General features: G+C 46.7%; 1 protein-coding gene across 2 annotated transcripts in view; it reads left to right on the forward strand.

Moving 5' to 3' along the window:
• The window catches only part of LOC110013855 (hepatitis A virus cellular receptor 1 homolog), a 42,423-nt gene that overhangs the window by 19,775 nt on the left and 9,642 nt on the right, over positions 1–13,006 (forward strand). For both annotated transcript variants that reach the window (XR_002874635.1, XM_023962697.1), the window contains exon 3: positions 50–136. Coding sequence is in view for 1 of the 2 variants with exons in the window: in XM_023962697.1 (XP_023818465.1) it covers positions 50–136 (87 nt within the window). In the remaining variant the exon portion in view is untranslated. The remainder of the gene's footprint in view (positions 1–49; positions 137–13,006) is intronic.

Genomic DNA, 13,006 nt, shown 5'->3' on the forward strand with positions numbered 1-13,006 from the left:
CAGTTTGAATTTTAAAAATCTACTTTCAAGCATCCATGATCTGTTTCAGCACCACGTTTGATCTCTACACCTTCATCAGGAACAACATCTTCATCATCAGACATTCATCAGACCACAGCAGCCACTCTAACTTCAGGTAACCTGATGAGGATGAGGAGGGATGAAGGATTTAACTACATCTTTAGAGTCCCACTCTGATCATCTGATCTATTTTCAAAGTGTTCCCAGTGGACTTTCAATTATGATGATGTCGTTTTTAGCTAAATAAAAAAACGGTGTTGTTTTCTAGGACATAGTTTCTGCAGAGCGGCAGTTCATTAGAAATTCACCTCTGAGTTATGGGTGGGACTGTTGGTGTGGAGCATGCTGTCTCTAATTCATATGATCATTTTGTTAACACTCTCTCTACCACTGCCTCACAACCCAATCCTAACATTAGCAGTGCAACAAAAATGGTGATCAATATCAGATCCACCCAGTCATTCAGTTTAGATCCAGATTCCAGCTCAGACGAGGAAAACAAAGACATTCATGGATCTATTTGTCTGACAGTGGATGATTAGAAGAAAGCTGAGCTTCATTTCTGAAAACAACTTCTAAATGTGGAACAAAGAACTCAGCAGGTTGTGTCACAGAGGTGCTGCTGAGAGAAAACTTGTCCTGATGTGTTTTGCATTCTCCTCACATCAGTCAGTCTGCTTTGAGTCAGATCAGGACTGTTCTACTGGTGTGAAGGCTGTAAAGCTTCACACAACAGTGTTCCTGATTATCTTCTGTACACGTCTCTGGCTCAACTCATTCAACTATCAAATTGTTCAGTTCCTTCAGGAGATGAATGCTGGGAAGTTTCAAATCACACCTCTTTAACTTTTTTAACTATTCAACTAACTACCGCTTTTTAACTCCATTGAAAACGGCTCATAGAATCTTCAAATGCTCCATTTTCAATTAAAAACTTTCAGCTCTACAAAACAATAGAACTCAAAAAGACTTTCAGCTACAGAAACTATTCACCTTTTAAACTACTCAGCAGACTTTAGGCTCCTGGATGTTTATTTTTGTTCTTAAAATTTCTTATTGTTTTTAATATATCACACGTCAAAGTATAAAATGTCATCTTTGAGTCAGTTTCCAGTTATGAATGAGTTTCTATGTGAAACAGCTTTCAGTTGCTCTAGGCCAGTGTTTTTCAACCGGTGTGCCGAGGGATTTTTGTCAAGGTTAAAGTGTGCCATGGCTCAAAAAAGGTTGAAAAACACTGGTCTAGGCAGCAGAGTGGAGGAGAGAGAGAAGAACAGAGACTTTTAGTAGATTCGTTTTTCCAAATCTCTAAGTTCGTTTCTTTCACAGAAAAAGTTTTTACATCAAAGCTTGGGCATTTTTTCTGGCTTTTAGACAATCTAACTCTGAAAACCCTGAGGCATGTGGTTTTCTTACAGTGGCCCCAAATATCAGTAAAAACATGATGATTCCTCTCATTGACCCCAATTCAATTTTGGCAGACAAAATTCTTGAAAGATGCTCATGTTTAACTTGCAATTGCTGCTGTATACCTGAGCATAAAAACATGAGAATCAAGCTAGTTGTAGTCCGTCATCTCTGGATTCTAACTGTGTTTTCACTTTTACTCTGAGGGAAATGGTTGAGAAGATATGAGCTTTTGTTTGAGCCAAGTGCACAGCTATATTTTCAAGGGGAAAGAAGGACTCAGCTGCATGTGTCTCCCTCTGCCTGTTTGTTTCCATGATGACTTCGGAACACTCTATGTCACACACATGCATGCTTACCATTGACAGTATGGAACTGGACTGAACAGTACCCCCTGATTGACAGATTCTCCCAAACCACCAGTTTTCAGTGAAAGGGGTGTGGCCTTCCATAATGCTCACTCCTGATTGAAGAGAGTGGTTGCCATAGAAATATAGACAGACTAATCACGGCTCAGTGAGGACGTCTGGTTTTAACTTGGTGACGGACAGGAATACGGCGACTGAATTGACTCCAGTAGGTTGGAACTGGAAGCAAGGCATTACCTGTGAGTGATGTCAGTTATACAGTATAGACCAAATGTTTGGACACACCTTCTCATTCAAAGAGTTTTCTTCATTTTCCTGACTATGAAAATTGTAGATTCACACTGAAGGCATAAAACTGTGAATTAACACATGTGGAATTATATACATAAGAAAAAAGTGTGAAACAACTGAAAATATGTCAAATTGTTACCTTTTGATTTGATTACTGCTTTGCACGCTCTTGGCATTCTTTTGATGAGCTTCAAGAGGTAGTTACCTGAAATGGTTTTCCAACAGTCTTGTAGGAGTTCCCAGAGATGTTTAGCACTTGTTGGCCCTTTTGCCTTCACTCTGCAGTCCAGCTCACCCCAAACCATCTGGATTGGGTTCAGGTCCGGTGACTGTGGAGGCCAGGTCATCTGGCACAGCCCCCCATCACTCTCCATCTTGGTCAAATAGCCCTCACACAGCCTGGAGGTGGAGGTCATTGTCCTGTTGAAAATTAAAAGATGGTCCAACTAAACGCAAACTGGATGGAATAGCATGCCGCTGCAAGATGCTGTGTTATGCCTTCTATTTTGAATAAATCCCCAACAGTGTCACCAGCAAAGCACCCCCACACCATCACACCTCCTCCTCCATCCTTAACCGTGGGAGCCAGGCATGTAGAGTCCATCCGTTCACCTTTTCTGCATCACACAAAGACAAAACCAAAAATTTCACATTTGGACTCCTCAGACCAAAGCCCAGATTTCCACTGGTCTAATATCCATTCCTTGTGTTCTTTAGCCCAAACAAGTCTCTTCTGCTTGTTGCCTTTCTTTAGCAGTGGTTTCCTAGCAGATATTCTAGCATGAAGGCCTGGTTCACACAGTCTCCTTTGAACAGTTGTTGTAGAGATGTGTCTGCTGCTAGAACTCTGTGTTTCATTGACCTGTTCTCTAATCTGAGCTGCTGTTAACCAGCCATTTCTGAGGCTGGTGACTTGGATGAAGTTATCCTCTGCAACAGAGGTGACTCTTGGTCTTCCTTTCCTGGGGCGGTTCGCATATGAGCCAGTTTCTTTGTAGCGCTTGATGGTTTTTGTGACTGCACTTGGGGACACTTTCAAAGTTTTCCCAATTTTTCGTACTTACTGACCTTCATTTCTTAAAGTAATGATGGCCACTCTATTTCTGTACTTAGCTGCTGTTTTCTTGCCGTAAATACAAATTCTAACAGTCTATTCGGTAGGACTATCAGCTGTGTATCCACCTGACTTCTGCACAACTGATGGTCCCAAACCCATTTATAAGGCAAGAAATCACACTTATTAAACCAGACAGGGCACACCTGTGAAGTGAAAATCATTTCAGGTGACTACCTCTTGAAGCTCATCAAGAGAATGCCAAGAGCGTGCAAAGCAGTAATCAAATCAAAAGGTGGCTACTATGAAGAACCTACAATATGACATATTTTCAGTCGTTTCACACTTTTCTGTTATGTATATAATTCCATGTGTGTTAATTCACATTTTTTGATTCCTTCAGTGTGAATCTACAATTTTCATAGTCATGAAAATGAAGAAAACTCTTTGAACGAGAAGGTGTGTCCAAAAATTTGGTCTGTAATGTATGTCATACATATAATGGTCTCCTTTTGCCTGCTTGTTTCCATGACAACCTCAGAACACTTTGGATATGTACGAATTTCTTCACTACTCAGTAGTGCTGTCCGAATCTACAATTCCAAAATTGCATGCCCTAGAAATTTCCCAGAAGTCTCACTAGATCTGAGAATATAGACCACAATGCATTGTGTCGGAACAATTTTTGCCAAAAAAATTAAACTAAAAACTAAATTAATTCTTTATGAAACCATCAACGTTTTTATCTTCAGAACTCAGCGGACTCATAAATAGTCGTTTTAAATTTATATTATATTCATGTTATTTAGATTTTAACTTAATATAATCGATGATGTCATAGTCGCCATTAAAAAAAGAGTAGTGAGTGTCATAATGACGATGACGAGGCAGACCCAGATGCTGGAACCCGGAAGTAAACTCAGGCTAGGAGATCAAGCGAAAGAGTTTAATGGATTCACAGGATACCAGCTGCACCCGTGTTGAAGAGGACCTGAAGGAGCACAAAAGAGGTAAGTTCAAGGCTTAGACTTGAATTGGCGTAACTTAACTTTGAGCCAGACGTAAGCATCGAAGAGTGTATAACGGACTGGCGTCGAATGCTGTGATGGATCTCCTTAAGAAGGACAGCAGGTGATGAGATGATGTGAGGCAGCTGGTTCCAATGAGCAGAGTTGGGAGGGGGAAGGCAACCGACCGAGGCACCGTGACAGTGCCCCCCCCTCAACGACCGCCTCCAGGCGGTCCAGGACGGCGATCCGGGTGGGCCCGGTAGAAATCCTCGATGAGGGAACGGTCCAGAATAAGCGAGCGGGAGATCCATGAGCGCTTCTCCGGACCGTAACCCTCCCAGTCCACCAAGAACTGAAAACCGCGGCCCCGGCGACGGACGTCCAGGACCCGGCTGACCGACAATGCGGGGGCGTCGTCAATGACCCGGGCGGATGGAGGGGAAGCGGACGGCGGGCACAGAGGGGTCTCCTGAATGGGTTTGATCTGTGAAACATGGAAGGCGGGGTGAACCTTAAGCGCCGCTGCAAGCCGCAACCGTACGCAGGTGGGGTTTATGATCCTCTCGATGATGTAGGGACCGATGAATCGTGGAGCCAATTTGCGAGAGGTGGCCTGGAGAGGTATGTCACGAGAAGAGAGCCAGACCCTCTGTCCCGGCTGGTAGATGGGACTTTCCTTCCTGCGACGGTTTGCGATGCGGCAATTACTCTCCCGGGTGCGCAGGAGAGCGGCCGAGCTTGGTTCCAGAAGTGCTGAACACGCTGGAGATGGTGTTGCACGGAGGGCACAGCCAGATCCAACTCCTGAGAGGGGAAGAAAGGTGGAGAATATCCCAGAGAGGCTTCAAAGGGGGACATACCGGTGGCAGAGGAAGGGTGGTTGTTGTGGGCGTACTCGATCCAAACCAGGAACGAGGACCAGTTGGAAGGGTTCTGGGCAGCCAGACAGCGGAGGGCAGCCTCGAGTTCCTGGTTGGCACGTTCAGCTTGCCCGTTGGATTGGGGGTGGTGACCTGAAGTGAGACTGACAGTGGCCCGGAGGACAGAGCAGAAAACCCTCCAAACCTGAGACACAAATTGAGGGCCTCGGTCGGAAACAATGTCACAAGGGATGCCGTGATGATGAAAAACCTGCTGAACCATGATGTCGGCCATTTCTGTGGCTGTGGGTAACTTGGGGAGAGCGATGAACTGAGCGGACTTTGATTATGGTGAGAATGACAGTGTTACCTTTCGAGGGTGGTAACCCAGTGACGAAGTCCGCAGCGAGATGGGACCAAGGGCGTTGAGGAATGGGCAGCGGATGGAGCAGACCGGCTGGTGGGGCATTGGAGGATTTAGAACGGGCGCAGACGTCGCAGGCGGCGACGAACTCCCTGACATCTCGTTCCATGGAGGGCCAGAAGAACCTATGTTGGAGGAGCTTGAGAGTTCTCTGGACACCTCCATGACAGGAAATACGAGAGGTATGCCCCCAAACCAGAACCTCAGAGCGGAGCGAGGAGGGGACATACAAGGTGTTCACCGGGACAGGGGGATGATCAGGTTCTTCGTCTTGGGCCTGTAGGACTCGAGTCTCAATGTCCCATGTGAGGTTCACTACTATGCAGGTGGGGAAGATAATGGGAGAGGGGTCCTGACTGTCCTCTTTACTATAAAGACGTGAAAGTGCGTCCGGTTTTACGTTCCTGCTGCCAGGCCTATAAGTAATGATGAACGAGAAACGGTCGAAGAAGAGGCACCAACGGGCTTGGCGTGAATTAAGGCGTTTGGTGGAACGAAGGTAAGCCAAATTTTTGTGGTCTGTCCACACTATGAAAGGCTGATCAGTACCCTCGAGCCAGTGACGCCACTCCTCAAGGGCGAGTTTAATGGCGAGGAGCTCCCGATTACCCACGTCATAATTGCGTTCAGCAGTGGACAGTTTTCGTGAGAAGAACGCGCAGGGTTTTAGTTTGCCCGTGTTGTTCTCGCGCTGGGAGAGGACCGCCCCAACGCCTGAGTCGGAGGCGTCCACCTCGACAATAAATTGGAGAAGGGGGTCGGGCTGAATCAGGATAGGAGCCGAGGTCAATAAACCTTTTAGGAGATCAAAGGCAGCCTGAGCCTCGGGACCCCAAACAAAGGGTCTGTTAACCGAGGTGAGCTGAGTGAGGGGAGCTGCGATACTGCTGTAGTTTCTTATAAACCGGCGATAAAAGTTAGCGAGACCGAGGAAGTGTTGCAGTTGCTTTCTGGAATCAGGAGGTTCCCAGTTGGCTACTGCCATGATCTTAGCTGGGTCCGGACGGATATTACCGGCCTCTATGATAAAACCGAGAAATGATATGGTAGGGACATGAAATTCGCATTTCTCTGCTTTAACAAAAAGCTTATTTTCAAGAAGGCGTTCGAGGACCTGCCGGACATGGTGGGTGTGTTGATCTTGATCACGTGAGTAAATGAGTATGTCGTCCAGGTAGACAAATACAAAACGATTTAAGAAATCATGGAGGACGTCGTTTACTAGGTGCTGAAAAATGGCGGGGGCGATGGTAAGCCCGAAAGGCATCACCAGGTATTCAAAATGCCCTAGGGGTGTGTTGAACGCCGTTTTCCATTCATCCCCCTCCCTCATGCGGACTAAATGATAGGCATTGCGGAGATCTATTTTAGAAAAGATGCGAGCCTCTTGAACGGAATCTAAAGCAGAGCTGATGAGGGGAAGGGGATACTTATTTTTAACCGTGATCTGATTTAGTTTGCGGAAATCGATGCAAGGTCGTAAGGTTAAAGTGAGACTTTTTCTGAACGATAAAGAACCCTGCACTGACCGGGGACGAAGAGGGGCGGATGTGACCGGAAGAAAGAGCGTTGTGAATGTATTTCTCCATAGCCTGCTTCTCAGGGCCGGATAAATTAAATAAACGGCCCTTGAGTAGAGTAGCCCCCTTTAATAAATCTATGGAGCAATCGTAAGGTCTGTGAGGGGGAAGAGCGCCAGCCTTGGTTTTGCTAAAGACAGCCCTAAGGCCGTGATAGCAGAAGGGTACCTTGGAAAGGTCGATGATTTCCAGGGCTGAGTGATGACTTGGAGGAACAGAAGGGATGGCGGAACGGAGGCAATTAGCCATGCAGGCAGTACTCCAGTTGGTGATGTGACGATTCACCCAATCAAACTGCGGGTTGTGAGCACGAAGCCAGGGGAAACCTAAGATGACGGGAGATTGGAGGGATTGAGTGACATAGAACTGCATGAATTCATGGTGATTACCAGAGGAGATGAGTTGAACAGCCTTGGTGCGGTGAGTTATGTGAGTGAGGAGCTGGCCTCCCAGACCTGCCGCCTTGACCGGGTGTTCTAAAGGCTCTGTGGGAAGGTCGAGTTCAGACACAAGGTTACAGTCAATGAAACTTTGCTCAGCGCCAGAATCTATGAGGGCTTGGCAAACATGGGTCTTAGCTTGGTTACATAGCTTGACAGGAATGTACAAGAAAGAGTTCTCAGTAGTGAGGGAGTGACCCGCCCGCGTCGTCTAGCGGGGGGTTCTGGCGTTTAAACGCAACGTACACTGGTGAACAAGGTGACATGCCTGACCACAGTAGAAACATGATCCCTCGTCCCTCCGTCTCTGCCGTTCCTCGGGTGTGAGCTTTGAGTGCCCGATCTGCATAGGCTCCTCAGGGGATAGTCCAGCAGCCTCATGAGAAATGGAACGAGCTGAATCAGCTGTGGCGAGGGGGGGGGGGGAATTAGCCCCAGGTCTTTTTTCATGGCGGAGACGCTCAGTCTGGCGTTCCCGGAGACGCACGTCGGACCGCAAGGCCACGGTGTCAAGCTCTTCAAAAGATGTAGCCTCGGTTTGTGAACATAAATTATCTTTAATTGAATCGTTTAGTGACTGATAGAACACACCTTTCAGGGCGATGTCCGGCCAACCTGCTTCCACCGCTAGAATCCGAAAGTCTATTAAATGGTCACTCACAGATCTGTTGCGTTGCTTTAAGGCTAGTAGACGACGGGTTGCTTCCTCCTCCTTGCGGGGCTGGTCGAAAACCAACCGGAATTCCCCTATGAATCGTTGAAACGGAACTTGGTAAATGAGATTAGCCGTTACGTAGGCCTGCGCCCATTGGAGCGCTTTACCCCTGAGGGAGTTTACGATGAGTGTTATTTTGCTATGATCTGCGTGGTAGTGTGGTGAAGCCTGCTGGAAAATCATTTGGCACTGTAGGAGGAAACCCCCGCAGGCCTCCACGTCTCCCTGGAAGGTCTCGGGTTGAAGCCGGATGTTTTCGTTAGCCGGGCTAATGGTAGCGGGGGGGCAAACTTCCGGCAGAAGGAGAGGCGCTGGCTGTGGCGTAGGCGGATCGTTGACCTGTAAGTTCCATCAGGGCCTGAGAAATTCCATCCAGACGTCTAAAAAGGTCCTGCTGTGCGGAGGCCATCTGGTTCAGGGATTCAGCTTGTCGTCCCGGGGCGATGCCTTGATGTGAGACGGCCAAGCGGAGTCCTTCCGGGTCAGCTGGGTCTGGGTGATGGCCAGTCCGTTCTGTCATAATGACGATGACAAGGCAGACCCAGATGCTGGAACCCGGAAGTAAACTCAGGCTAGGATATCAAGCGAAAGAGTTTAATGGATTCACAATCCCAGAGTTCAGGAAAACAGCGTGGACCAGAAGTGAGTATGTGGCGTGGAAACCAGAGTTTCGTGCCAGAACGTCTTGGAGGAAGACTTCGTGGGCTGAGCAGAGGAGACGAGGAGAGAACAGGATACCAGCTGCACCCGTGGTGAAGAAGACCTGAAGGAGCACAAAAGAGGTAAGTTCAAGGCTTAGACTTGAATTGGCGTAACTTAACTTTGAGCCAGACGTAAGCACCGGAGAGTGTATAACGGACTGGCGTCGAATGCTGTGATGGATCTCCTTAAGAAGGACAGCAGGTGATGAGATGATGTGAGGCAGCTGGTTCAAATGAGCAGAATTGGGAGGGGGAAGGCAACCAACCGAGGCACCGTGACAGTGAGCATGGTGTCTGAATTGCTTTTAACCCTTGTGCTGTCCCATGACCCCACCCTTATATTGGTAAATGCGTGTACTTATATAGCACTTTTTCTACCTACAAGGCCCAAAGCGCTTTACAGCCCCCCACCCCACCCCAGACCCCGCAGCCGAAGCGGATGACACCCAGAGCGACTGGGGCCCCCAAGAGGGTTGTCCCGTCCCGTCCCAGAGCCAGGGAAGGGCCGATTCCAGCCCCAGGTGTAGATGGGCAGCCCATCCAGCGCCGCTGCCCCCCCCCCCCCCCCCCGAGCAGGGCCCCCACCAACCCCCCCCAGCACAGTCAAAGGGACCACCCCCCAAGCCAAGCCAGACCACCCCCCCACCCCCCCCACCATGCACCCCCACACCCAAGCCCAGAGGACCACGCAGCGCCCCAGCCCGCCCCACACAGGCACCGGACCCGACCCCCCGACCAACGGAGCCCCCACCACCCCCCGCCAGGCACCGGAGGCCCCGACCCCCACCCCAAACCACGGCAGAAGGGCAAGGAGCAGCGACGACCAGGCCCCCCCACCCTCTAAGTCATGGAGTTATCTATGGGAGACCAGAGAGACTGAATTCTTTTAAAGTTTCTTGAACTTTGGGCTGAAATTTTTTCCAAGCTGATATGATCAAGCAGCAGATTTCTGTGTTGACTTATATTTATATTTTTCTTGTTTTTCCAATTTATTAAAATAGTTTTTTTTAGCAATAAAAAGAGTTATGAAAATGATAGAGCCTAATCCTCCTTCTACATCGATGGCACTCATGTCACCAAGCACACAAAGTGACGGTGAAGCTGTGATTGAAACCTTAAGCCAGACTGATAGATCGGCACATACCTGCTGCCAGAGAACTTGGACAGGCGTGAAGAACCATAGTGCATGCATGTAATTGTCGGGTAGATTACTGTCACAGTGCTGACAAATGTCTGAGTTACTGAGACCCATCTTGAACATCCTCTGTCCAGTGTAGTAAATTCTGTGAAGAGTTTTAAAATGCATTAGCTGCAGATTTGGACTTTTTGTCAGTTTAAAGATGTTTAGACAAAGTTCTGACCAGAAGCTTTCATCTGTGCTGATGCTCAAATCCGCATCCCATTTTGTTGTCGGAAGTGAAATATTATTATCTAAATTACATAAAATTTTGTATATTTTGGAGAGAGTTTTATTCATTGAGAAATTAATTCAATTCAATTCAATTCAATTCAATTTTATTTGTATAGCCCAAAATCACAACAACAGTCGTCTCGATGGGCTTCGAAGTAAAACATGAAATCAAAAGGATCACGAATACAAAGAGTTCAATAGGAAAATACTAAAATGAACTAACAAACTGACTAAGCTATACTGGCATCCCTGCCCTTAGACCCCCCTTCGCGGTAAGGAAAAACTCCCAAAAAAAAAACCGGATTCCGGAAAAAACGAAGAAACCTCAGGGGTGCCCACATGAAGGAGGGATCCTCCCCCAGGACGGACAGGCGATTTACCAGAAATCTTAGAGAAGAATTAACTTATCTAAATCTACAACTACATATATAAAAGTCCAGCAGACGAGCTTCATCCAGCCGTGGTTATCGGGACAGTCAAAGGCGCGAGTCGAGCCGGAGACAGGAACCACAGCCAGGTGTAGGAGCAGGAGCAGAGACGAGGTACTCGGTCAGGTACAGAGCAGAGACGAGCCAGAGATGAGCCAGAGGCAGGATCCACAGCCAGGTGTAGGAGCAGGAGCAAAGGCGAGGTAAACGGTCAGGAACTGGAGCACGGATGAGCCAACTGGAGTCTGGAAGCACTCCCACTCCCCAGGAGGGGAGAGGAAAAGAGGGACAATACATGAATCGCACTGCACCAAACAGAGGCATGGAGAACTAAATGATAAATTATGATCAAGAATAGAGGAGAGGAAGGGTAGAAGTAAAAAAGGAAAGAGGACAGAACCCCAGTGTACCATAGTTACCCCAGCTTCAACTTCTAGCAGCCTTTTAAAAGAAATAGTTATTGTTAAGTTTAATTTAACTAACATTAAGTTAAATAATCTCTGAATACTAACTAGTCTGACAATAAGCCTGTCCAAAGAGGAATGTTTTCAGTCTAGCTTTGAATGTAGAAACTGAGTCGGCCTCTCTTATATGAGCTGGGAGTTTATTCCATAAGACAGGGGCTTGGTGGCTAAACGCTCTACCTCCAACCGTACTTTTACTAATTCTAGGAACCACAAGCAGTCCTGCATTTTGCGAGCGAAGTGTTCTGATTGGTTGGTAAGGGACTATGAGGTCCTTAATATAGGACGGGGCCATTCCATGTAAGGCCTTATAGGTTAACAGGAGGATCTTGAACTTAATTCTAGAATCAACTGGGAGCCAATGGAGCGAAACTAACACAGGAGTGATGTGATCTCTTCTGCTGGTTCCAGCTAACAATCTAGCTGCTGCGTTCTGAACAAGCTGGAGACTTCTTAAGGAACTCTTAGGACACGCTGCTAACAAGGAGTTACAGTAATCCAGCCTCGACGTAACAAATGCATGGATGAGTTTTTCAGCATCACTCTTAGAAAGTATATTTCTGATCTTAGCAATATTCCGCAGGTGAAAAAAGGCAGTTCTACATGCCTGAGATATGTGAGCCTTAAATGATAAATCCTGGTCAAGTAAAACCCCAAGGTTTCTAACTGTGGAATTGGGGGCTATACTTATACCATCCAGGGAGACTATCTGAGCAGACAGAGCATCTCTGAGGTTTTTAGGACCAAGTATAATGACCTCAGTTTTTTCTGGGTTCAAGAGGAGGTAATTAATTGTCATCCAGGTCTTGATGTCACTGATGCAGGCGTTCAGTTTCTCTATCTGGTCATTCTGGTCAGGCTTCATGGATAAATACAACTGCGTATCGTCGGCATAACAATGAAAATTAATGCTGTGTTTCCTGATTATGTTTCCTAGGGGTAACATATAAAGCGTAAACAGGATCGGTCCCAAGACTGAGCCCTGTGGGACTCCATAGTTGACTCGAGTGCACTGAGAGGAATGGCCATTTACATTAACGAACTGATACCTATCAGACAGATAGGATTTAAACCACTGGAGAGCAGATCCTCTGATCCCTATGTCCTGCTCTAATCTATGGAGTAAAATACCGTGGTCGATAGTGTCAAAGGCAGCACTGAGGTCCAACAGGACCAGAATAGAAAGTAGTCCCTTTTCTGAGGCCAATAACAAGTCATTAGAGACTCTAACTAGTGCAGTTTCCGTACTGTGGTGAGGTCTAAACCCCGACTGAAAGTGAATTAATCAGAGTGGTAACTACATCTGGTAGCTTTAAATCGTTGTCTCTGTATTTAAACTTTTTAGTAATAATTGATTTAAGTTGCTGATATTCCAAGAAGTTATTTATTCCATGTTTGTCTTGAAGTTCCTGGGGAGTTATGAATCTTCTATCAATAATTATGTGCTCTAGTTGTTTTATGCCCCCTGCTTGCCAAGCTGAGAAGTGGATCATTTTTTTGTTTAAAAGGATGTCTGGGTTGTTCCAGATGGGTGTCATTTTGCACGGTTGAATTGATGATTTTGATATTTTGAGAAATTCCCACCAGGCTGTTAAAGTGGCATTTATATTAATACTTTTGAAACAATCCTGTTTTTTAACTGTTTGGCTAATAAATGGGAGATCTGACAGGTTGATCTTTCCACATAACGCCTGTTCCAAGTCTAACCATGAGTTGGTTTCTGGATTATTTTTTAACCATTTTAAGCGAGTGTGAGCTGGTTCGCGTGTGCTTGCCCGTGTGCGCGCTTGTATCAAACCATTTTAATTGGAGGGGGAGTTTATAGTAGTATA

This window comes from Oryzias latipes, chromosome 14 (genome assembly GCF_002234675.1).
Source record: "Oryzias latipes chromosome 14, ASM223467v1".
Taxonomy (NCBI): domain Eukaryota; kingdom Metazoa; phylum Chordata; class Actinopteri; order Beloniformes; family Adrianichthyidae; genus Oryzias; species Oryzias latipes.